This window comes from Rattus rattus, chromosome 11 (genome assembly GCF_011064425.1).
Source record: "Rattus rattus isolate New Zealand chromosome 11, Rrattus_CSIRO_v1, whole genome shotgun sequence".
Taxonomy (NCBI): Eukaryota; Metazoa; Chordata; class Mammalia; order Rodentia; family Muridae; genus Rattus; species Rattus rattus.
In genome coordinates this window covers 63,781,459-63,809,301 of record NC_046164.1, presented here as the reverse complement: position 1 = coordinate 63,809,301, position 27,843 = coordinate 63,781,459, and the positions used below count along the sequence as shown (strand labels likewise).

The 27,843-nt window shown below is 36.4% G+C and overlaps 1 protein-coding gene across 3 annotated transcripts in view; it reads right to left on the bottom strand.

The window, feature by feature from the left end:
* Rab28 (RAB28, member RAS oncogene family) overlaps nucleotides 1-25,414 on the bottom strand; it is an 80,633-nt gene extending 55,219 nt beyond the window's left edge. For all 3 annotated transcript variants that reach the window (XM_032917156.1, XM_032917155.1, XM_032917158.1), the window contains exons 1-4: nucleotides 24,956-25,414; nucleotides 20,675-20,771; nucleotides 15,588-15,676; nucleotides 4,656-4,785 (exon numbers count right to left, since the gene is read on the bottom strand). In XM_032917156.1, coding sequence (XP_032773047.1) covers nucleotides 4,656-4,785; nucleotides 15,588-15,676; nucleotides 20,675-20,771; nucleotides 24,956-25,030 — 391 coding nt within the window. In that variant the 5' untranslated portion in view covers nucleotides 25,031-25,414. The remainder of the gene's footprint in view (nucleotides 1-4,655; nucleotides 4,786-15,587; nucleotides 15,677-20,674; nucleotides 20,772-24,955) is intronic.
* Nucleotides 25,415-27,843: the final 2,429 nt, after the last annotated feature.

Below are 27,843 nucleotides of genomic sequence, written 5' to 3'. Positions count from 1 at the left end.
CAGTTTTGTTAAATACAGAAATTGTATTTGTAAAGTAAGTCTCTCTATATCCAAAGCCCTGTGATCCTAAACTACATTCTATATTTCAGGTACTATCTTAGGTTGTACAAATATCACTAACTAATGTCTGACATATTTTTAGAATAGAATATAGGCTAAAAATGTTCTATTTTTCTAAAAATGTTTCCATTTTCAATAAAAAGCAAGTAATTACATACTCTACTAATGATAAGCACACAACGTGTTATGAATATGTCCTCCTACTAACTTTAACTAAGACTTAAATATAGCTGTTAATATTTCTACAAACTGTATTTTTGTTCAACATATTCTTTAACTTGTAAGAAATGGAACACAACAGTGAGTTTATCTCAAGATCCTGCTGCACCACTCTTGGGCATATAACCAAAAGATACTTCATTCTACTATAAACACACTTGCTCAACCATGCTCATCACTGATCTACTCATAATAGTAAGAAATTGTAAATAACCTCTATGCCCATCAACAGATGAATGGATAAAGATACTGTGGTACATATATACATACTGGAATATTACTCACCCATTAAAAATGAAATTATGAAATTCAGAGATAAATGGATGGAGATAGAAAAAAATCACTAAGTGAGGTAACCCAGACCCACAAAGACAAATATGATATGTATTCATTTACATGTGGATGTTGTAAGCCCCTCAGACAGCCAGTCCCTGTTCCTGAGGACTTCCAACCATCAGGCTCTGCCCACAGAACACTCCAATGGTCATAAAGACTGGCTCCAACCCCTCCAGATGCAGGTGACCAACCTCCACCCTACAGAGTAAAAAGCCTACTTGAAATCCCACCAATCCCAGAGCTCGACCCAAGCTCGGGAATTGAAATCCCATCCTGGAAAGCTCTTCCTCCAAGAGACCCTAGATGAAGTCTACTTCCACAAGATAGAAACCACACCCAACACTGCTTGAGTGATCAAGAACTGGAAACTAAATAGCCCAGGGACCTAGAGTAAAACCAAATACTATTGCTGTACCAAAATTACATACCAATAAAATGACTCCTACATTCTGCTATACTCATTGGTCAGTGCTTTGCTTAACCATCATCAGAGAAGCTTCCTCCTACAACAGATGGGAAGAAATACAGAGATCCACAGCCAGACAATGTGTAGAGTGAAAGACCTTGAAGCATTAAGGCCTAAACAGGGTGTATTTAGGTATGCTGTCTGTTCTGGGTGGGGGGACCCTCAGGGCTCAGGGAACCCACAGAAGAGACAACAGAAAAAAGTGTAAGAGATGGAGGGGACAGAAGACATCAAAAAAAATCAAGGCCTTCTAAAACAGTACAACTGATGTATAACGTGGACATATGAACATCAGAGACTGTGGCAGCATGCCCAGGACTTGCACAGGTCTATGGCCAGATGGTATCCCAAAACTGAGAGATGTGGACACATGCCACACCCTTAACCAAAAAGATAGCTACAATTGATAGTCTCTTTCAATGAAAAATTAGTTTTCTCCAACGGAGTCTCAGTGGGGAAACAAGGCACTCTTAATGGTGGGTTCCATGCCCAGCAGTAGCCAGCAAACCCAAAGTGAAGTCAATAACCTTACAGGCCTTTGTGTATACACTATGGTTCTGTGTTTATATGGGATCCCTGTGTGTGTGAAGGATGTGCGCTATGTTATTATTATTCCTTAGGTGCCTGCTTGTTTTCTAAGGAAAGACAGAAGGGCTGTGGATCTGGATGGAAAACAACTAGGAGGGGATAAGAGAGGAGAAACCATAATCAGAATGTATTGTATGAAAAAATCTTTGAATGAAAACAATAAATGAAATAAAAATAGAAACACATTTCAGCCAAAGGTAACCATGTTTAAACAACAGTATAACAAACCAATTTCCACTCTTAAATCCATTTTCTCTTGCTTTGATAATGTGTTGTCTTTTGTATACTTTGCTACTTTTAAATAGTTGTATTTCCAAATAGAAAATGAATACACATTATTATATTAACTAACAGAACATCAATTTAGAAACACAATTGTAAAATATTCAGAAGACTCAAAGTTAAAGACCTAATAGGCTTAACTGTAGAATAATCCTTCACTCTATAATCACATGAAATTAGGCCAATGAAAGATTATACAGTAAATAAGTCAGGAAACATTCACCTATAACCTGTGTCATATATGCAACAGTCTTTGTGACTATATTCTATGTGTCATTTTGAAGGGGACTATTATAAATACATAGTGTTTTAAGAAAAGGATGATCACTAACTCAAAAATGAAAAGTATGAATTTTATAACAGTAAACCTCAAATACAATAATCTACTAATTTTCTAAAAAATATTTAAATAACTTACATAAAGTCTTATTTTTAATACCTTGGCATAACTAGTATTTCATCAAGTTGTTAGTATCAATCAACAGTGGATGTGTTACAGGATAACCTAAGCACACAGCAGACTGCATATAATTATATACACTATGCCATTATCCCAGATGATGGTTAGATTATATCCTGAAAGAAACGAAAACAAATCGCAATCCCACTCTCCTCTACAGCTTCCAATACAGTGATGGGAAACCTCCAACAAAAGTATAAGTAGAATATAAGTTAATGCTTTGGTAACATGACAACTGACCAAGAAATTATCATCTAAAATGAAAAGCTGCACACAGAAATAGAACCCAAAGTGACCAAAACCTATTATTTGGAAGGGAGATTTCAATGAACTACAAATCATAATCCACTCCAAAAGAATTACTTATAAAACAGATGTGCAATTTTTAGTTAAAACTAAAGAAAAAACACTACAATTTCTACCAAAGGCCATGCCACTTTGCGACATATAATACTTTTTCTAGACAGCTGACAGTATTATTTTTAACTCTGCAGAGAAATGACTTCACACCTGTTTTGTAATGGTTTTAAATTAGGGATTAGGTTTATTAAATCCTCGTCTTGGTATATAAAACAGAATATACGATGCAGAAATCTAGGTCACCCTTTAGGAAATATTATTCCCTAAATAATTACAGAGAAAAATGTATTGCATGTTTCAGCCATTTAGAGACATTAATTCTCTTGGTGGTATAAACAGGCATTGACTTAACTTTTGCACTCAAGAAAACAGTTCCCAACTAAATCCTCCATGGTATAATTTAAGTTCATTTTCTCTTTCTCTGACCTCAAGTAAATTGGAGAATATCAGATTATACCATAATACCTCCTGCATCTAAAAATCTCTTATTAATATTTTCTTTTCCAAGGTACTACAGGTCAATGAACCAAATAGTAGTTGAGTCCCTGGTTCAGTTTTATGATTTCTAGTTCAAGAAACTGATCTCGGGGTTGGGGATTTAGCTCAGTGGTAGAGCGCTTGCCTAGCAAGCACAAGGCCTGGGTTCGGTCCCCAGCTCCAAAAAAAAAAAAAAAGAAAAAGAAAAAAAAAAAAAAGAAAGAAACTGATCTCAAAAAATTACTTATCCATACTTTTTACCAAGTATTTCTCCCTAACACAATATACTCACCACACACACACACACACACACACGCACACACACACACACACACACACACACACACACACACATTATCTGCATTTCAGAAATAAACTCTAAAAATTTCAGAATTTCAGGAATAAGAAATTTCTACCCAAGCATTATTCCTTCTATAGAATAGCCATAAAGGAAGATGTAACAAAGCCCCAAGAACAAAGCTGAAGCTACAGTATGGTGTCATGAAATCTAGAGCTGGGTTGCCATTCTTAACAGTCCATGTTGTTTCCTGAGGATCGCAGGAAGCCAGAAGATACACTATCAGTCTTGAACTTAAAAAGCAGCCAAAAGCCACAGAACAATTATGACAGAGCAAGCCTCGAAAAAATTACTGAACAGCAGGTCTTAATCTCCCTGTAATGACTGTTCACATGGTTGGAAGTTATTATTAGAGTGCAATGTGAGCCATATCATATACTACAAAGTTCAAAGATTAGATGCTACTTATGGAAAAAATGTTGACTGGTTATTCATATTTTTAAAATTTTTCTACTTAAACTCCAAAAAAGCTGTTTCCAGATAACGAGTATATTTTAGGAATAAAATGGTCAACAATACAGGCAAATGCCATCCAGACACTTGGGAGGCAGAAGCAGGCAGATCACTGTGAGTTTGAGGCTAGCAGGGTCTACAGGGTGAAGTTACAGGACAGCCAGGACTACACAAAGAAAGAAATCCTGTCTTTAAAAGGAAGAAAAAGGAAGGCAAATGCCTTTGCAAGGTCTCACAAGGACCACCATAATCAACTACCAAAGACCAATGGGCAGACTTTATTTCTTTTAGTTCCAGGGTCTGCTAAGTTCAACATCAAGATGACAGCAAATATTGATGTGAACTCTCTTCCTGGTTTGATGGCCATCTTCCTTCTTCTTTCTAAGGAAAAGAATCCCGTCCTTTTCTTCTTGTAAGAGCCACTAATCCCATTCATGAGGGCTCTGCTCTCAAGACCCAGTCACTTGGTGAAAGCTATCCCTCTACTTACCATCATATTGGAAACTCCGTCTCAATATCAGTCGGTGGGAAACACAAACATCCAGTCCACAGAAGCAAGAGAACTTACTACACAGAAATAAGTAGTAACGACTTACTTTTATTGCCTACTAAAGCAACCAGGGGCTGAGTTTCTGACTCTTCGCTTACTGTCTTCACCACAGAATACCAATCTTCCAAATTCTCAAAGCTTTGGTAGTTTGTAATATCATATACCAAGAGGATTCCCTGTCGCAAAAGAATTATAGAATATTTATAACATACTTTTGAAATAATATTAATAATACTCTTCAGAGTTTCAGATATATCAGGTATATTGTAAAAAGCAGTTGCTTTTATATATAAATTGATTTCAACTTAAATGAGTTATAAGTAGAAACAGTAACAAATAATCCTGTTTACAATAAATTCTCAAACAAAGACGCAATGCAAGCTAAGGTATAATTTTTCAAAACTTTAATTTCCCAATAAGAACCTAAAAAATTCTTAATGAATTCAGGATAAGAAAATTCTATCACAGCAAAGCACAAGGACTGCATACTGCCTCTCACTTGCACGAAGTCAAACATCTGCTGCTGAGGCAATTTCAAATGTCTTCAAAAATGAAGATTCCATGATGTCCCTTGATAGGCAATTTCAGTGTTTAACACAATTTTCTTTAAATGAATTGTGGATTTCCTCTTTTAGTCCTCTGTGCATTTAGAGAACAACTGGAAAGTATCCTCCTTATAATAACCCTTCATATACTTGAAGACAGTTAAGTAACTCCTTACCAGTCTGCTTTCCAGAGTAAATAAACTCTGTTCCTTAAGGCTGCCTCAAAGGGCCTATTTTCTGTCCCTTTAATCATGGCTATTGAGTCTTCCCAGGACACACTACACAGAGTTTTCTGACATCCTCTTTAAAATGAGCAATGTAAAACTGGACATGATACTATAATAAGAGTCCAAGAAAAGCTAAATATAAGAGAGGGGTTGCTTCCTGCCTCTTATATATCACATTCCTTTTTTAATTTATCCCATTATATTATGAAGGAAGAATTAGAAGTATATACATACACAAAAATAACAGAACTACATTCTTGATTCTCATCCAGTTTGTGGTCAAACACTTACTACACATCTCTGCTTACAGGAGAAGTCACTTGTGGTATTTATGTCTACTTCTTATGTTATAATAATATAACTAGTTTGCATCTGCTAAGTATCAAACACAGACTGAGATCTTTTACACCAATCCTCACACCTCCTACAGAGATTGGCATTATCTCCAAGATGACCCAGATAGACAACTGATGAAACGAGGACTGTGGCCAAGGACTAAATGACTATGTTTGTCTACAGATGCTATCCCATGCATTATGCTGACTGCTAGGGAGGTGAATGCTAAAGTTCAAGGAAGTCTTCCAGAGTAACTAGATATATAAACAGGTTGGCATACAATACAGTAGTCACAGCAAGTAATAAGTTGGTAATAAGGGTGGAGTTCTACTGTGGTTGCTATCAATGTGACATTATTAATTATAGACACTACTGGAACACTACATAGCATTTCTACCCAACACATAAACTATAAATGTGAACAACCTTGGGAGTCCAGACAACAGAAATTATAGCAATGAGTAAATAATTCATTTTGACCACATAGCATTTCTAGCAACATTTTTGAGTTTATATGAAAAATTTAATCATGAGTGTATTCAACTCACTCACAAAAACTGCCAAAAATTAAGAGTTGAGTTTCTAAAATAACAAACTGGCTGTTAATATGCTCTTCCAGTACTGAGCTTTTATTAAGCCACACTGGCCCTCTTAAGTCACCTATTTCTTGTCTTTAAAAGTAGATTTCTAGGGAGTAGAGAGATGGTTCAAAGGTTAAGAGCACTTTTCTTCCAGAGGACCTGGTTCAGTTCCCAGCACCTATATGACAGCTGTCATCAGTCTATAAGTCCAGTTTCAGAGGATCTAACATTCTATTCTGGTCTATGGGGGAATCACAAACATGTAACACACAGATAAAACATGCAGACAAAATACCCATACACATTGAAAAAACTGAATCATAAAATTCCTGTAGTCTCCAAGATCCTTTTCAATTTAATTATTCTGTAATTTTTAAAAAGTCAGATGTGTTGTCTCACAGTCCTACTTCCAGAACTAAAGAAGCTAAGGCAGAAGGATTGTTGAGTCTAGCCTCTACTATATAGTGATTCTAGAACAGTCTAAACTACAGAGCAAGACCCAGTCACAAAAACCTTTTTGATCATTGACCAAAATAGAGTTATCTAAAGTAAGAAGTACAATTTCAATTTCTTGAAGAATATAGGTACGAAGCTGAACGCTAGAGATAGCCACTCCCAATTTACTGACTCTACCTCCCCCTGTTGGGGGTGATGATATTTATTGTTTGCTGAAAGTTCTACCCTTAGATTCCAGGTCTAGACACACCTTTATTTATTCTTTGTGGTCTCACTTTAAAAATGTTTAATACACTTATATGATCAGAAGACTAAGAACACACACTATACAGATAATGTGAAATTAGCACTTTTTAGTCATTTATTTTTATTTTTATGTACACTGATGTATGTATGTCTGCATGAGGATGTCATATCCCTGGAACAGAAGTTACACAGTAGTGAGCTACTATGTGGGCGCTGGGAATTAAAGCCAGGTCTTCTGGAAGAATATCCAATGCTCTTAATTGCTAAGTCATCTCTCTAGCTCCAGTGTACATGATTTTTATTATCCAATGTCAATCACATTCTCATGGTAACTTTGAGGTGCTTAATACTCATTAAATAAAGACCAATATATGATAACAATCCTTGAGATTGTGGAACCTTTTGATGAATACATGAAAATCTTTATTCAAAGTAGAACAATAGTGGAGTTAGACAAAACACATGCAGATAGAACACACTGTCACCATGTACTGATAGCTGGCACAGTGGTGCATGCCTTTAAGCCTAGGATACAGAAGGTATAGGCATGTGGATCTCCAATGAATGTTCCAGTCCATGTATACTTCATAAACTTCTATTTAATGTAGTTTTACTTAAGAATTATAAGTGGCTGCTTTAGCATTACAAATACAGACCTGATTCACTACAAAAGAAATAATAGCTGCGAGGCTTCTCTGAAATATTTACTCTACCTCTTTATAGGAAGGTCTGCCAATCCCTACTCTAGACCAATGTGTTCCCATATCTCTAAATCAAAAGATTCTTTTGAATTTTTTTAACTCATAAAAAAAGAAACTTCGGGGTTGGGGATTTAGCTCAGTGGTAGAGCGCTTGCCTAGCAAGCGCAAGGCCCTGGGTTCGGTCCCCAGCTCCGAAAAAAAAAAAAAAAGAAAGAAAGAGAAAAGAAAAAAAAATAAACTTCATTCACAAACCTAGCTATCCTCTAACCCAAACATTCTCGACACAGTTAAACATCAAAACAACTACTTTATCTTTGTTCTTACCATCATAATTATTACTGGATTTGACTTTCAGTGACAGAAATATCTGAAAAGCTGATATAAAAAAAAAACAACCAAAACAATAAAATACAAAAGAAAGTAGGAGCTTTGGTTTCTGACATAGAAAGAACTGTGGTCATCATCTCTATCCTTAAGACATAAAGACCGGGTTTGTTTCAAGGCTCGTCAGAGAACTGAGATCACCAAGGAAAGCCCAGGAAGTTAAGACAGTCACAGACAAGACCTACTTCCCGGGATCAGCAGATCCTGGGGTGGTGCTGTAGGATTATCTACAGTGATGCTGACAACCTGCAGTGAGTGTACTGTGGACTGACCCAAGTACGAGGAACTCTGAGCAGCCCAGTCTTCAGACCACACCACACTTTCACAGGATTTACTTGCAGAGCCAAAAAAGGTCCACTCCTGGTTCTGCCAAGGAGAAAGTAACCGTTGCAATACTGTTCATAGCATTATATCCCTTGGGTAAAAGAAAGTTTCCAACTTCCGATTCCTCTAGCCAGCCTCTCATTGAACTGAAGCTCACTGAAAGACTGACATTCCTCATTAAAATACACAACCTTCCCCTTCTTCCATACTCTAGCACAGTGTCAGCAGAGCTCCAGGATAAGAGCAACTACAAGCACACAGTTCTACTGAAAAGAGTTCTCTGAATCTAAAAAGCACAGGTTAGATGAAATGGACACTAGAGGAACTGATATCCCTGGCACCTAGAGCTGTAAGTAAAAGGTATAACACATCCAGGGCCAAAGCAACATAAAACTTCATATCAAAGGCCAGTCTTCCTAAATTCTTGTTATTCACTCACTTTGTCCGTAATTCAGTAGAAAATTATTAGGCATTTACTACAGGAACTCTTTCCCTGAGGGATGTACAAAAGGATCCACTCAGCAGTATAGGGCACCAAAGACAAAATAAAGTGCATTCCACCGAAACCCAATTTAAAGAATTCATCAGTTTATAGGGCTTACAGAGCTGGTGAGGTATTACTTATAGGAGCACTGGTAGCCCTGAAACAGCCATATTCCCAGAAGGTCTCCCTCCAGCCTAGATGATGATGGGCCTAGATGGAGTGGCCCATCGGGTAACCTACATACTACATACTCCAGTACCTTGCAAGACCAAGAGGCCAAGTTCAATTATGTCAGAATTTCACACCCATGGCAGACAGGTGTAGGAGGGAGCTGCTGGAATCTCAGTTCAGAATCCCAATAATCTTTCTCCTACCCATTCTTTTTTAAGAGAACACCAACACATCAACAGTCAAAAGCCTCCTCTTAGGGACTAGACCAAGGAATCACCACCTCTCTAATGAGAATACTTTGTATCTGCAGCTAAAGATATGATTTCTCAGATTCCTATGCTTATAACTATGCCTGTCACCTGCTGCAATGACCCACTGTGATTGACAGCCCTCTGGAACCATAATCCAAAATAAACTCTTGTAGAACTTGCCTTGGTCCCGATGGTTTATCACAGCAACAGAAAAGAAACTAATACAGTGGTTTGGGTTGACTATAATTATTAGAAAAGAAAAAGAACCAATAATCTAAGTTCCTATGATAGGAAACCAAAATAAAGACAATTTCAGGTAAAGCAAGCAAAAATGAATAGAAATAAAAAGTAAAGCACAAATTAATAAAAGTTGAAAAGAGAAAAGAATACAAAAAAGATTTCTTTAAAAAAATCAATTACAGGGAAAAGGCAGAGTGAGCAGTATCAGACTGAATTAAAAGTCATCAGTGCTGACATCACAGACATCAAATGGATATATAATCAACGTTATGGCTATGAATTTGGCAACATAGGTAAAATGAACCAAACATCTGACATTCATTACCAAACTTTTGCTCCCAGGACCTCTACTACCAGCCTCAGCCCCTGGAAGCCTCCTTGGGTAGTCAGCCCCTCAAAGTCCCTCAAAGCTGAGTCTCTCTATCAATCAAGCCAGAGCTCTTCTGACTCCCTCCAAAAACCATAACAAACAAATACAACTTTCTCAGATGTGAAGGGCATTTAACTGCAACTCTAGTCCCAGGACAAGCCTGGCAACTGTGGAATCTAATTACCTTTGCAATGCTGTGGGCATTTAAGTCATTAGCATTTCTCTTGTCCCAGACACTTCCATCACCTCCAGGCCATCATCTTTCCCCTTTCTTTATGCCATGTTGCCCTTCTGTTTCCCTCCCTAACTCAGCCTCCAGTTGTCCTCTCCTTCCCAAACCTTTTCAAATGACCTTTGAAAAGCATACTTCAACCTTAAGGAATCCCTCTTTCAATACTAGACCTTCCATTTCTGTTTCAAGAAGACACAACCCTTTTCTTTGTAACATTCAAGACTCTTGTACATAAACGCAAGGTAATGTACTCTGTCTGCATGTTTCACGTATTTCATAAACATTAGTCATTACAACAACTACACAGCATTCTCAAGGTAAATAACTGATTGCTGTTTGTAAGCCACATGCAGTGATGGCCATACTTCATGCCCAATTAATAAGTTCTCATTTTTATTATAATTTCATTAAAACTGGCAAATGACACCTTAATTTTAACTATAAATTTCATATTCTCAATAATTTTCCTAGTGACTGCATTTATTATAATTTTATTTAAATTAGACTATAGTAATCTTAGTCTTAATTAAAAAATATTAAATACATCATAATCTCAAAAATTAAAGGTTCAGGGCTGGAGAGATGGCTCAGAGATTAAGAGCACTTGTTTCTCTTTCAGGAGACCTGGTTCAATTCCCTGAACCTGCATGGTAGCTCACAACCATCTTTAGCCATAAAGCTAATTATAAAAAAGAAAAAAAAAAAGAGTTCATTGATTGGTTTTTTTTTTTCATCTAACCTGCAGGAGGAATAATTTACTTCATTTCTTAATTATACAGAGAAATTAATTAAATCATAGATACTAGATACTATGCAACGGCTATAACATAGTACATTTACAATATAGAAAAATACTAGTACAAATGGACTCAGCAAGTTGTATTTATATATTTATGCATTTATAGATACATAAGAATAATAATTAAATAAAAAGAGACCATCAATTTAAGAGGACCCAAGGGAAGGAGGAATAGAAATAGCTGAAGGCAGGTAAAGGAAGGCAGAAATAATATAATTTAATTGTTAAAATTACAAATAAAAACATTTTAAAGAAACGTTAGTGCAAGAAGACTATAAATATAGCTGTATTTGGCAAATATTCAATAAAAAATCATAGTAAAGGCCTTGAGAGTCGAGCTTTTAGATATAATCTGCCTCTAGCTGTCATGCCGGCTCCAAGTCATGTTCTTGGTGGTTAACAAGCAGGCTTGTCTGTGTGGGGCACTGATGCACAATAGTCGTTGTGTGCTACCTCACAAATGACTACACTTCATTGAGTTTATGCTCAGTAGAGCAGTGTTTGCAAACCACTTAGATTCCAGGATGGAAAGAGCTACAAAAATGAACCATCCAGCCCTTCCCTGAGGTTTGTTATTAGCCTCTGTTAGCCACAGGTTACAGGGCACTAAACACTATGTCCTGTGTATTTGCTCCTAACCACTAGGAAAAATAGCCTAAAACATCTTACTGAAGACTTCTAGAAATTTTTAAGTCAATTTAAAGTCTAGGCATTTAACTAGAACTTGTTTTAATTCTTAAATTGTTCTTGTTAAAATTATCTTAATTCTGGAGTTCAGTTCAATTGGTTTCAACCTACACTTTTCAATAGGACTTTTGCTAAAGTTTAATGTTGCTAGGAAAAAAGTGAAGAAGGTAAAATAATCAATTTTATCTAGAGCCTAGTAAACTTCCATCTTTCAGATAAATTTCTTCCTGGACACTAATGCTTTAAAAAACATTCATATGCACACAAGGAACAATACTCTGCACCTTATTGACCCAGACTTATATAAGATAATTCTTCTACAATACTGAAGAAATATGTAAGACAATTCTATAAACAATGCAGAAGTCAGAAGCTCAACCAGAGGTTTTCTAAGTAGCATATTAAGCTAGTATCCTAAAAGCATACTCCTGGAACATTATGTATGAAGCGTTTATGTCCTGTTAAAACATAACTCCCTAAACGTTGGTATCCTTGGCTGAGGTATATTATTTACATATATTTCAACAGAAGCACCTACTGATAAATGTAGTTTTGTATATTTGACATACCTTTTAGGTTTAGAATTTCTGGAGAGCACAAAAAAGGTTATTACAGTATCATTAACTTATGATAATTTATTTCGTCTTCTCAGAATTTCAAGTTTTTGGAATGAATTTCTCAGCAACACTGTATTATACTGTTACTTAGCATAACAGAGAGTACGCTTGGTAACAAAATTGTGACTAAGAAGTCAGCATGTACATCAAGGTAGAGCCAGGTATAACACATTCTAAGAAGGTATATAACACTTACTTTCTTCCAGAAATGAACTTCATTTCACCAAACCCAAGTGTTCTCAAAAAGTAAATATATGAATTCTGGGGGACTGGAGAGATGGCTCAGTGACTAAGAGCACTGACTGCTCTTCCAGAGCTCCTGAATTCAATTCCCAGCAACCACATGGTGGCTCACAACCATCTGTAATGGGATCCGAAACCTTCTGAAGACAGCTACAGTGTACTCACTCTACAGTGTACTCACATACGTAAAATAAATAAAAATCTTTAAGACTGGGCTGTAGACAGGCCTGTAGAACATTTAAAAAAAAAAAAAAGAATTCTGGGTACCAGATGTAGCAATGCATGCTTTTAAACCCAGCACTTGGGAAGCAGACAGATCTCTTAGTTCAAGGCCAACCTAGTATAAAGAGTGAGTTCCAAGAAAACCAAATTACAACCCCCAAAAAAAAATCCTATCTCAAAAAAAAAAAAAAAAAAAAAGAAAAAGCAACCAAACAAACAGAAACCTGAAGGAGGTTCTATCCAACTTCACATTTTAAGCACTTATGTAATAATATAAAATATACACTGACTTAGGGACATAGTTACATAATATTATAAATATAGTAAATTAGAGAATAGTTAGCATATTTTGTGACTTTCACCACACTATTTACTTTTATATAAAAGCAATACATTTTTAAATAATTTAAATGATATATTTTACATGATTTAAAGTAAAGCAAAAATAACCAAATCCAATTCATACACAATGTGCTGTACAATTTTAAAGCAAAGCAAAGAATCAACTTTTGTATTATCTGTCCAATGATGCATAAATTACTTCTATTTGTCTACCAAGAAAACTATTCTAGTTGACAAGACACCTCAACAGATAAACACATTCCTACACAATGGTGGAAGGCAAAAACAGACTGCACAAAGTTGTTCTCCAACTTCTACAAGTGCACCATGGCACACATAAACACAATTTAATTTTTAAAAAAATAAGCTACTCTTTGTGACACATTGAGTCATTTATAACTAGAAGAAACAAAACAAGTATGTGGCCTGTAGATGTATTTTATCTGACAAGGAGAAAAAAACTCTGTTATTTTCAAATCCAATTTACACACTCTCATAAGTAAAAAAAAGGACTATGGCTCCCTGCATCCTTCTGTCCAGCCACTTCTCTTCTGCCTAATATCTATCTAAACATAATCAGTTTAATAAGAGACAACAAGGGCTGGGATGTAGCTCAGTGATGTAGCTTTAGCCTGGTGCGTATAAAGCTATGGGATTAACGTTCCAGTCCCATAGAAGAAAAAGCTCTAAACAACTGCAAAAAAGGACAAAAAAATATGAGTTGCAGCTTTTAAAAGTTAGTGTATGTACACTATCAGGTCATATAATCACAAGTATAAATGTGAACCATAAGCAGAACGACTTTGCAAAAGAAACAAGATAATGCACAAAAGACAAGAAGAAAGTTTTAAGAGTCAAACCAAGTGAAAACAACTGCCTCTGGGACATCGCAAATGATCCAGAACCCTGTCTTCTCATTTACACTTTTCAACATTTTATAGAGTAAAGTAGATTCCATTTTCCATGGTTACTGATTAAAGCCAAATTGTGTAAAATTCTCTCTTTATCCTACAGATTCATTTTTTATAAGAAACAGTTTCACTTAAGCAACTTATGCTTTCTACACTTAAAACCCTGAACTCTAATAAAGCACCATGATGAACATTTAGAGATTACCCTCATGTCTCGTGATGATGGAGAAGCTGCAGCCTAAAACCAGAAGCAAGAGCAAAAATACATAGTCTTGGGGAAGAGTGCAGTAAGTGCCCTGCACTCCTACGCTTGTTTACAAACATGCTACTTCAGTAGACAATGATAAATAGCATCACTGCGTCCTTAATGTCTCTGTCAAAAAGAAAGAGCAATCTGCCAAAGCATTTAAAAGGTAATTATTCTTCACTGGGTATCTTTAAAATAAAATAATTCTTAAAAAGTTTTGCTAGTGTACATTTTCTATTTGTATAATTTTATTTAAAACAGAATTATAGCCAGGCATAGTGGTTCACACCTGTAATTTCAACTCTTGGTGGCTAAGGCAGAAGGGTTTAAAGCTAGCCTGGGCTACAAGTGAGTTCCAGGCCAGCCTGAACCATAAAATTAGATCCAGTCTTTAAAAAAAAATTAATAAATAAAGACACAAGCATAAATTATATCTGTTACAAGGTCAAATTGCCAAAAAAATTTAGGCAAATATTCAAATGTCATTTATGCACAGACTTTCCTTTGAAAACATACTATTATTATTATTAAACTACTACATTATTTCATACCTATCATATCTACTTATCTGATACAGAATAAGATTACAAACATTAGTCTGAATTATAAGTAATAAGTCAATATACGGGTCAAAAAGACAGATATGTTGATATGTCTTTTGTTCCTTTCAAATGAAATACCCCTTTAACTATTTCATTCAGTTTATTAATTGTAGTCATGAAACCAAATTACTGTATTTATTCAACAAACTAATGTTTAGTAAAATGAGTACAAGAGAGTTTTAAAGCATTTTCCAATTTCCACCAAACCATTGCAAATGTAGTCTGGAAAGAATGAAGCCGAAGGACTCGCACATATAAAATCTGAATATCAGATAAAAATCAAAATAGCACCAGACGTGGCGGCCTGTGCCTTAACAAAAGTACTTGGGAGGCAGAAGCAGGAGGACCTCTGAGACTTAGGCCAGCTCGGTTCTGTCAGAGTGTCACACTGACACCCTGTCTCAAAACAAGTCAAGAAAAAAAAAATGAAATTAGCCAGCCGGAGACACGGCCCTGCCTGCTTTTCCTAGACAATGCTGGTTTAACAGCCCCCACACAGCAGCTTCACAATTGTCTGTAACTCTAGTCCCAGAGAATCTGAGGCCCTCTTCTGGCCTCCTTAGGCACCACATACGTGTAATAGCAGACATATGTGCAAGCAAAATAAATTAAGAATTAATTAATTTAAAAAATCCATACACATTAAATAAAAATAAAGTAAAATTAAAATTCTGTGTTTATGTATGATGTGTATCTGCATGCTTTTGTAAGGAAAGTAAGTATTTAAAATATTAAGGTAATCATAGAATTTATATCATACCTGTGCTCCATAGATGTATTTATCCAACATCTTGCCACCTATTGTCTGCCCTCCTATATCCCAAACTTGAAGAGTAACATTCAAATTTCCTAGAATATAAAAATAATATAAAATAGGAATACAAAAGACTAACAGTCTAACAGCTAAGCACAGTGTCACAGAGCACTAAGTAACAACAATAAACGCTGATATCTATTTGCATTTTCTTCTGCCAGTTTACATGGTCAGATATTTAAAACTAAAAACACTGTTGTCAAACAAATTGTGTGGGGGAAACTTTTCCTGATACGTCTATGGAAACACCTTTATTATTCCATTTAATATAAAATAAAATTCAGTGCCTAGCATGGTGATACATGTCTTTAATCCCAGCATTACAGGAGAATCACTGTGAATTGGTTGCTAGCCTGATCTAGGACAGCCAGGTGTATACAGTGAGTAGGTGAGACGCATCTCACAAAACAAAAATAAAAAAAAAATACTATAGACATTAATTTACACATTTAAGCCTTAACAAAATGAAATATTTTTAGAGAATGAATCAATATAAAACATATTTACAGAGAAAAAAGAATACTTTCAATATAAAGATAAAAGTTGTACACACTAATCTACCCAATCACTAGTTCTAAACTCCATGTTCTAAACACACTATAAAAATGCACCCATAATTTCTATTCAAATGAAGTTTTAATTTGAATGTCAGCTATTATATGTAAAGCTAAACATAATAATTATGTTTTCCTATTTAATCTCTACAACATAAATGGTAAAGAGCTCTATTCAGAGCCCAAACAGTGTTTACAGGCAAAGTGTATTTCTAACCTCTACGATTCATGCCTGTACAAAGCATGATGATTGAAACAAATTATTATGTGTCCTTCAAAGCCTTCATCGTAATCTAATGTTCTACCCCATACAAGCATTATAAAAGCTACCAAGAACACTAAAAGGCAATCTTTGAATTCATGTATGCATTTTATAAAACATTGACATGAACAAAAATTGAATTAACTTTTCTCTTTTAACAATATAACTAATTATTGAGCTACGAAAGTCAAAGACTATGTACAATATGTATTAGTTGAAAATTTCAAACTTTTTTCTCATAAAATTATACTGTTTTCTCCAAAGTCTATCCTGGTACCTTTGAAATGATTCACAAATTGGAAATTTTTTTAAATAAAAATTTAGAAACTAAAGAAAATGAACTGTCTTCAAAAATAAAACAGATTTTAAAACCATGAATTTTTAAATCAATGTAAAACACTAAAATCTGAGAATGTCCATTCCACCATTTAACTATACTTATGAAAAGAAAACACGACAGTGAATTAATCACCAAAGTTTTTCACTTCAGCCTCATCTCTGTGGACTTGTATTACAAAATGTCCATTATTTAGATGTAGATCTGTCCCATCTGCTACAGTGCAGAGATGTCCAGGAGCAACACCCATTAGCACTACTGAGAGCTACTGAAGTTTATCACCGTGGTCATTGCCATACATGCAGCTCCAATGAGGTGAGTAATGACCAAAATGTTCTTAAAGCTGTATTAATTTGAAATCCAAATATTACAGACTATTAGCCAACAGACTTATAAATCCAGTTTCTTATAATTCGAACTTTTATAAAAACCAAAGCTAAACTCATCTTTTCAATCGAGTTTGCTGCCATCTCAAATCAGGTGGGAACAAGCTAACTCTCTAGAGAGGTATGAATGAGGTTCTAAAGCCTGCAGCCAACAGGCTCTGCTCATTTCACTTGCAAAACTCAAGTCCTCAGTTTACAGCAAAAGACAGCGCTCCCCAATAGTAATGCACACAGAGTAAAATTTCAGGGCACACACTAATACTTACTAAGTATTTAATCCCATTTCCTCAAGGCCCAATAATCCCTACTGTTTAAGCTAGCACCCAGATATGACGCTTTCCCCCCTCCCTCTTCTTTTTCGTTCTGATATCCAGAGTCTCTATGAATTACACATTATAAATAGTTTTGCTATAACTTCATGAACACTCTTTACTGTATGCTTCCAAATTCTGGTGAGAGTCACTTAAGCAGACAGCTCAGATACTTAGTTGCCATCTAGGAGATTTACATTTGTGCAAGAAGGTAATTTTAAGAACTTTATCTTTCTAAATAAATACTTTTTGTTATTTGCTTGCATTTTATTTATATAGATTCCAGTCACTAAGAAGTAAAATTCCCCTAGAATTATTAGTAACATATAACTTTACTTGCAAAACAATAGCAAGAAAAATTACTATTGCTTTTACCTTCAGTGAGTAATATTATCATCATAGTTATTTCATATCCTTAGAAAAATACTTTAACATCTACATTTTAATTTTAGACTTATTAATACACAAAAATAAAAAACTGGATACTTTCTACCTGAGGACCAAAAATAACATAAAACTATGATGCAAACTTATTTACATTTAAGTTTTTGTCAGCACATCATGCAACAGCTAGTATATTTTCAATATAGCTATAAAGCTATACAAAGATGTTCAAATATAATACTTTTTAGAATCAAAAATTCATCTAACACAAATTTTTGAACAAATAAAGGACGTTAAAGAAACTATCAGCGCTCTAACTCTAATCTCAAGTGCAAAGTGCTGTAAAATCCCTGTTCTCTGTAAGAAATGACATGTGACTAGGGAAAAAGATTAAATGAAGTGGCATTCATTTTAAAAGATAAAATACAGGTCAGCTACATTTGTCGTGAGTCAAAGCCACCACAGGGACTCACCAGCGACCCTGTATAAGTACACTTGGTGCCTCAGTTAACCTTCCTTAGAGCACTGCACAGTCACCATGGAACTCAAAAACACAGGCCTGCCAAAGACTCCGAAATCCTTTTCACAGTAGAACGAGCGCTGTTTACTGGACTGTACCACAGGCTTCCTGAAGGTATTTTGACTAAGGCTCTTAAGAAGCTCTATCAGCAGAATCTCTGACTAACCGATACACTATTTTAAGCAGCAAAATCTGCACAGTGGTTGCATCCAGACTATACAGCATACCAGATCGTGAAATACACTAAAATGGATGAGTATCACAAAGTAATGACCTTGAAAAGATGCATAAAGAAAATGTGAAAAAATGAACAGGGAGTTTACAACTCTAACAATGTGACTAACTAAACTCATGACAAATATTAAATTCACATGCTATGCTACATTACTATAAATGCAAAGAATGTTTCCTGTGATGTTTTAGTTAACAAATGATACAAACACTAATCATCATACCTCAGAATTACAATGATTTGAGACTGGAGTCAGAGTATGCAGAATATATATTTAATATTATTTAATATCTTATAATTTTATAGTAAGTCAAAATATACTCAAATAATTTTTAACTGAAATACCTGTGAAAATTTTGAATCCATTAAATAACTAAAACTGTCTTCTAAAAATATATAATTTTTTTCTAGAATTCTACTTATCAAACTTCACTAGAAAAATTGAAACAATAAAAGCATACATTTCGAGATGCCATTTTTAACCTAAAATGTTTCTAAATCTAAATATATTATAAATTTGCATTTTAAAAATATCAACAATATTTTACAAAGTAGTCACAAATTTTGAACTCATATCATTGTGCAACAGGTCAGAAATCAGAAAATATATAAAATATCCCAAAGTATCTTTTGTTTATAATATTAATATTTGGGTAGATTTTTGTTGTTTATTTCACCCTTTCAACTAAATAATTAGAAATTTTAAACAAAATTAATGAGGTAACTTGCTTAATTAATTAATCATCCCAGTAAAATAACTGATAAGAAAACACTGTATTCTTATCCAGCAACTAGAATCACTAAGTCATACTTGCGCAATGATGTTTTCAGTATGCATGCTGTAGAATTTGTGCATGTATCTATCCTATTACCAATTGCTCACTCGGTATGAACAAGTAAAATGATATTTGAATCTCGAATGCAGAAAAAGAAAATATAAATGAAACAATGAACAACTACACATATACTTCTCATTAAACCTCTGAACAATAATTGAGTAATGGAAAAATTAGAATTTAGATTTTTTTCTCATACTGTATCACCTAACTATTTTGGATTGAGATGCAATCATAAACTATCAAAAAAGAAATAACAGGAGATAGTACTAATGAGATATAAACACTGTTTCCAATTGCCAAAAGCTTTCCATAACTGCTTTATAATTTTCACAGAAGTTACCAATAGATGGGGCATTTGGGAGGGAACTCATTCCAATAATACTGAAACTTACTCACATTCCAGTATAGGAATCTGATATTACAATTGCAACCACTTAATTCACAGAGAAGACAGTGATGGTTTTTTAAAAATCAATCAAGATAACTACTTTTAATAATGTATTTGAAACATCATTTTATCTCTGAAATTAAGTGGATACATTTTAAAGCTCCAATTGTTCGGAAACTAACCTGAAACATAAACCGCTCTTTTTGTGTTATTATTTCCCTGTATTTCCCACAGAATGTGCTGCAACTGGCATCTAAATAGTTTCATTGCATGGTGAACTGAAACATCGTGAATGCTCAAACTGTACTTTTATGAGTGCCCAGGGACCCTAACTTTTAGTGGTCTATTAAATGCCAGCAATTTCATGCTGCCTTGCATAGAACAGCATTCACATATTAGAGCACAGAAGTTCCATAGCTACATTATACTTCTGTTCCGATTTCCAAACAAAAAACAGAAGCTAATCAAAATAGTATTTTAAATCCTACCCAATATTTTTACATTTAATTAATACAATAGCAGTCAACAAATGTATAGAATTTGATTTTTTTAAAGCTTTCTGAAATTTTATAAGCAACTATTATTTATTCTTAAGAAAGATAAGTACAGAGTTGCTAGTAACAGCAATAGGGAAATGTATAAACTTTTTCTTACCCCAGTGGACAGTATACTCTCATACTAGATGCTAATAGCTAATTTCTTTACATACTCCTGTGAGACTTATGTAACCTCACACAGGTAAGGTTCTAAAGTCTCTTACCTAGTAAGATTGTCCTGTGAGTGAGACTTACACAATCTCATAGGTTTTATAGGCTCTCACCTGGTAAGGTAATCCTTCTCAAAAAGAAATCCAGTCCTATAGTCTGCTTGTACTGTTTCCCAAATGTCTCTTGAGCAAAACACGTAGCTAAGGAAGTCTAAAAAAACAGATGCACAGGATACCAAAATTAATTTCTTTGTTTAAAAAATAATGTAAACATAAGAACACCTCTAAACTGATTAAGTAATTCTAGCATGTATACTTTAATTAGTCCAACAAACAACCTTTAGCAGCTATAGTCAGTCACAAGTACAGAGATTCACCCTCCCCACACATCGTGCACTGGGCTATAACCAGCAGTGGGAACAGGAGCCTAATCTAATCAGTTAAAGTTCATTAGGTATTCTGATTTTCAAGTGCCTCCTCCTTGATGGAAATTAGACTCTGAGAATTGCAAATGGGAACTAAAGCAACAATGTGATTAAGATCTCAATTTTACATATTGCTTCAATAAAATTTTCAGAGAACTCTTTTAAGTTTACTTCTAAGGTTACATGCTCCGAGGATAGCTGTACTATTAGCTAATAATAAGAAACACTGATTAAGGAAGAGAAAGCTACTTGTAGAATTTTTTTGGTTTTTCTAAAAGAAACATTGTGTTCATTTTTCTCTGTACTTAAGACAGCAAAAATAATTATACAGAAATGTCATGATAATGTGTATCATTTAAATAAAAGGGCTAGTATTCTGAGATTAGAAGCAAACCAGCAAAATAATTATTCCTTATCTGAAGACAGTGCTAACAAGTCACAAGACATTATAAACAGCTGTTTATGCACATTTTAAATAAAAGCTCTAAATTTCACTGACGGACTCGAAGGGCTTCCTTTGAGAGTCATTTCTTATCAAAGCACAAGATACTCCTAGTAACAACTGAAATGATTCTAAACTCAGAATGAAGCATTGCACATGCACTGCTCTTACTTGAAGGCCTACCCAAAGGCAGAGGGAGGGGGCATTGCTAAGCCTCAGGACAGGCTGTCATGTTTTTTTATTTTGATTTTGATTTTTGATTTCTATCTTTTTTTTCCTTTTAATCTTGCTTTATTTTAAAACTCTTTTAAAAACCTAGGACAAATAGTCAATTATGATATTAGAACGGAAATTCTAAGGAACCCTTGGCCATATTTCAAGTCCTTTAGCAAGGTGACTTCCATGTCTTTTACTTAAGGGCCATATATTTTTTTCCCACAAAGGACAATTTGCACACTCTAGCCCCAAACTCTTTAATATTCCAATAACATAACTATAATAAATGTCCAATATGTTTGCATCGAGTATTCATTGAGCACTCCCATATGAAAGATGCTCAACCGGACACTTAGAAATAAACTCACTACATGGATTCTCTCATTGAAGCTCGTAACAGTATCAAAATGAGAAATCAGAAGATGGAGCTATGTGACTGTAAAGACCTTTTGGGTTTCTGTGAGTTTTAACTATTCCATTGAGTCCGGCAAACATAAAGCAGCAAAGTATCTGCAAAGAGGCTCCGTGGTCTAGAGAAAAATACCATCCCTTACAGTACTGCAAATGTTCCAAACGTTTCGCATATGAATGGTTGAAATATTTAAGTCAAGAGCAAGGCACATGTCCAGTCTAGTGTTGGGTGGGATAGTTTTCACTTTCATTTAAGGTTCTCTAACGTACTGTCCTTATATTCAGTAATATTCAGAAGTGGATACAAGTGGGAGTGGGAGAGCACAAAACCAGGGAAGAAAAACAGCAAAACAAATTTTATTTGGAAGATGCAATAATGAAACCTAAACTTCATTTACTAAAAAAATTACACATAATTGGAAAGATTCTGAGTAAAGTTCTTTCCTTGAAAACACAATTTCCAGATTTTAAAAGTCCTCCCCTCAAAACTCTGAGGCAAAACAAAGCCTCAAAATCACAGGACTTCCAAATTCAAAGTAATAAACTGCCAAATGCCTAGGCCATAAGTCATACATAGTACTAATCTAGGTTCTTAAATCATCTGACACTTTGCTATGAAAATGAATCAACTGCTTCTGTGGGAGGCACTTCCTCTTCAGTTCTTTATCCTTAGCGTCATTTTTCATATTCAATAATTTCTCACAAGTTTCTGTATAAATGCTCTCCTTAAAGTGATCAACCAGCTACCATTTCTGAAATATTTCTATTTGCTTGCTGACGTGTGTTTGTGTAGGCTTGGGAAACATTCTTTATCCAATCTATATCCTGAGATGATACAAAAGAGGTATCGTTGTATTTATTATGATAACAAAAAGAATGTTTTACTTCAGAAAATCTTAAGCAATTAAATTGAAAATCTGGAACAGAAAGGAAAGACATAAAAAACACATGGGTCTAGAGGGATGAATGAAGCATCTTTTCCAGAAACTGCTACTGGTCTTTCTAGTGCTATTCTTTACTGCTGCTCTGCCTGTGGGGATAAAAATGCTGAGAGCTCAACTACTACAAAGGTGGCAAAGAGTTAAATGAGGATGCAAATAATGAAAGTGAGGCCGAATTTCATAAAAGGGAGTAAGAGGAACAGAAGAAGTGTGGTGCTGTCAATAATCTGAGAGCTGAGCACACTGTTAGAAAACAAAGTTTGCTGTGGTAATCATGAAACACCGTTAAGGTTCAGAGGCTCATTTCAGAAGGTATGGAGAAAGAAACGTTATGACATTTTAAAATATATTACTTAAGCAGATAAAGGCTGAGTCAGGGCCCCATAAAAAGATCACTCATTCTTCAACAACAACCTTAACTCAATCATACAGAAGAGAAAAACATTATACATTGTTCAAAACTGAACAGAACTGTTAACAGAGGTGCAAACTAATTACACCAAACTTGCAACAAAGGCAAAATAATGTATGACTGTCTAAATTTTTAATATATATAACTATGAATAAATTTCAGCATGTATTAAATATTAGCAGAGAAATTAGTAAAACTTAAAGAAAATGTAATATCAACTATTTTAAATATGGAATGAGATATATTTAAATATTTAAAAATAAAAATAATAGACTTAATAGGCAATCTTGGGGTCCTTTAGATAATAGTATTATGAAGTGTATGGTTTTAAATGGAATGCAAGTTCAGTTGGTCACTGAATGCAAATGAATATTTGAAACAAAACAATGTGAAGTTCAGAAGAAAATCTATGTAATGCAACCTATAAAATAATCTAGCTTTGTGCTGAATTAAAGTTTAGAAATAATACTGATGAGCAACAGTTTGCTTGTTTGAAACGTTTAAGTACACAACATTTCATGTACTACCTAAACAAAAGCAGGCAAGCTCTGTTCTTTGCTTAAAAGAATATAATCACATTAAACTGTTTTTCTTCGGGACAATGTTCTACAGCCAAGTATCCTGGGAAAACAAGGTACGGATTAACCGAAGACTCCAAATTTTGCAGAAGAATGAAACCTTCTGTAGCGGGCCTATGAACCCAAATTTCAGAACCAAAGCACGAAAGGGTGTGCAAAGCTTCCTTCCGGGAGTGATGCAAAAACTGTCACCACAGAAACCAGGTCCAACTCCAGCAGTCACACATGCGGGAGAACTGTTTTCCTAGGAAGACTGTCTGCTGGCAGGACAGAGGAAGAGAAACTTTTGCTACCTTCCCCAAGAGAGCTGCGACAGGTGTGAGGGCGCCCAGACAAGAGGTCACTTTATTGGGAAGGTAAACCGCAGTCCCTCGAAGACGCTGGGGACCCTCTCCCTAGAGCGAGTACCAGGCACCGAGGCAATGTTTATCCCATTTCAGTTCACAACTTCGGGTCAAGAACACCGGCCTAGAAGGCAGGGAATTAACTGCCTGCGGGTACTCTCCAGCACGCGGCCATTCATTCCTGCAACCAACGGTCACAGAAGGCTAGGTTTTAAGGCAGAGCTTCCTGTGTCCCCCGACATCCTGACCACCACGGGGGCTCAATAAATCTATTGAATGAACCCTTGCACTGACTGGTGCTAAGACCGGAAGTAAAGTGACAGAGGACACTAAAAAGGCAGCTAAGGTGTACGGAGCGCACTCGGCCAGTGCATCGTCACGATTCGTGTGGGTTTGGGTAGTGGCCGACCCCAGGAGCTGGCCTTGTCCGGCGGGCGGGCGGGCACGCGCACAAGGCGCAGGCGCGAGGAAGGCCGCGGCCTGAGGCGAGCCAGGCCAGCCAAGTCTGAGGGGCAGCTGAAGAGGACTCAGTGCTGGACAGCGCTCGGCACCCCGTGTGGGCCCAACAGGCCTGATGGGACCACAGTTCCTGCAGTCCAGGAAGCCGGGCCTGCCGGAGGACTGACCTTCCCGGAGGTGCCGTCCCCCAGCACGACGATTTTCAGTTGCCGGTCCTGGCTCTCCTCCTCAGAGTCTGACATGGTGTCCGAGGATGCTGGCCCGCCCCCGAGGTGGAGGACGGGAAAGAGGAGGCCTCCGGGGGCGGGGGTGAAGAGGCCAGCAGGCTGCACGAGCGGGTCCCCCGCCCCGGCGTCTCCTCAGCCCTGAAGGAACCCAGGGAGAATCACTCGCCGGCTGCCATCTTGCCCTCCTCCCCTCCCCGACCCCAGCAAGGCTCCGCCCCCGGAAAGCCCCGCCCCGTACGTCACTGAAAAGATGCCCCGCCCTGCGCCAACCATCACGATGCAATGGGGGAAAACGTAGAGTCAGACTGGTCGTCCCGGTTTGCTCGCGGGGAACATTGGCTAGGAAACAAAAGCAAGAATTTCTTTATAGTTTAGCGAAACCAAATTAAAACAGAGTAGCTCTCGAGCGTTCTATCCTTCTTTCTTGTTTCCATGAGGCCCAAGGACATAACTCATATGAGTGAATTAGTCCAAGGGGGCGGGGGCATGGCGAGGTTAGGTTGCCATGGAAGCCTGGAGCCAGGAAGAGGCACAGGGGCGGGGTCTGTCTCTGGGCAGCGGGGGACGCTTCGGGCTGCTCCTCCCCAGGATCCTTCCTGCCGGTGAAGGTGAGCACCCAACAGGAGGTTGGAGGGCTAGTGGAGCAGCTGGAAACTGCTAAGGCCTCAGCAGAGTGGAAGACGTTAGCCAGACTCCAAATTTCATTAGTAAGGCAGAACTGAGTGAACCGAGCACCATCCTATTGACTGCACAGTCTTTACCTCCAAGCAGCAAACCTCAGAATGGCGAGGGAACCCTGGGGTTCCCATGAAGTTAAAACAACCTTCCATAGTAGGATCAGGGCCTCCTTTTCCTTTCGTACCTTCAGGAACTCACAAGTGTAATTTGCTAGAGGAAAACTGTTGTGTGTAGGACGATGCTGCTATATAAAATGGAAACAATTGTGATCTAACAGTATTTTAAATATCTGTGACCAGTTAAGAGGGTTTAAATGAGAGTTTAAAAACTGAAAGCCAATTTTTTGTAAAGCACAAAGGGGAAAGATCTTCTTGTATGGAAGACTGTTAGCCTTGATTATGTCCAAGAAACAATCCAAAGGAAAATACAACTAATCCACAAAATACAAAAATGTCATTGGATTCTCAGGTACAGTACTCATGACAGTATCTGGTAGTAGGACCCCTTCAAAAAGCTGTGAGAAGACTCCCAGGCACTTTATGAAATTGGGGATCTTTGCAAGTACAACACTGACTTTAACACAGCTTTTCAGGCTTATACAAATTGGATTTTAATACCTCCACAGTCAAGAGTGTGTTCATTTATGAAACACATAGACTATAGATGGGTGACCTATAGTCCTTAGAATAATCTCTCCTAGTTTCTCACTGCAAATTCAACTAAACATCCTAATACCATTGCTCTACCATGCATGACTTCTCAAATCAAACCAAAACTCCCCACACTAAAGATGTTTGTGACTCAAGAATGCTTAATCTTTCAAATATTAGTGATCGTTGCCTTCTTCACAACACTTCTGAGCATTGAGGACATGGAAATGAAGAAACCTATAGGACCTAACTCTGAAGACTTTAGTAGACTAAATCACATAAAGATATCAAGGCCTCCTTAGCAAATATTAGCCTATGTCATAGACGTGATTTCCAGATGTGATTAAAGATCTAGTGACAAGAAGACTAATAAGACTTCCATTCATTCACATATATCCTTATAAGGAAGAAGTGGAATCTGAGCTGGATCAGACAAAAAAACAAGGCAATATAACCATGAAAACAGAGATGGTAGTGATGGAGCCACAAACCAAGGAATGCTGGTGGCCAGGAGAAACTGGCAAGGATAGAGAACAAATTCTCTTCTGGAGCTTTCAGAGGGAACACATTCCCCACACCTTGAGTTCAGTCCAATGGCACTGATTTAGAACCTCTGTCCCCACAACTTCAAACAAATGTGTTGGTTTCAACTAGCAAGTTTATGGTAATTGGCTATAGCAGTCACAAGAAGCTAGTACAATACAAGACACTAATACTAATAGGGCAACAACATTTGTCAGATAGTTAAAAATATTAAAACAACTCATAGATGGCAATGTTCATTATTACTCATCACTAATGAAGGTAAAATAATTTCAGAAAACATTCTGCTATAATCTTTTTTTTTTTTAGACAAGACCTTACTATATGTAACCCTTGGTTTGCCTGGAACTCGGTGTTATAGACTAGGCTGTCCTTAAACTCACAGAGATCCATCTGCCTTTGAGTCCTTCGTGCTAAGATTAAGGGAGTGCCATTATTCAGGGCTCCCTTTGTTGTATTCTTAACAATCTAATAAAACTGTTGCGATTTAAAGCTGAAATGTCTCCCAGAGGAGAAAAATAATCATCAGTGGCCTACAATAGCAACTTGCCTACAAGATATAATGATACAGTAGTTTCACAACTATTATAGGAGGTACCAAACTTTACACACACACACACACACACACACACACACACACACACACACACACACAAACACAGGGTTTAATGTCCAGTCTATCTGATGGGAAACTGTTAATGGAGCCAAGAACCTGAGACTAGATAGATCATGGGCTTTTGAAGAAAACCAACTACTATTACTCTGTTAACAGAACATAGTAATAAAAATGACTCCAAATGGTATACTACTATAGATCAGTGCATCACTCAACTCTCGTCAGAGAAGCTAGTTTTTACTGTAGAAAGTGATCTGATTAGCACTAAGACCACAATTGGGTAATATGCAGAAAGTGAAACATCCTGGAGCACTCAACCCTACATGGGATGTCTTTATCAA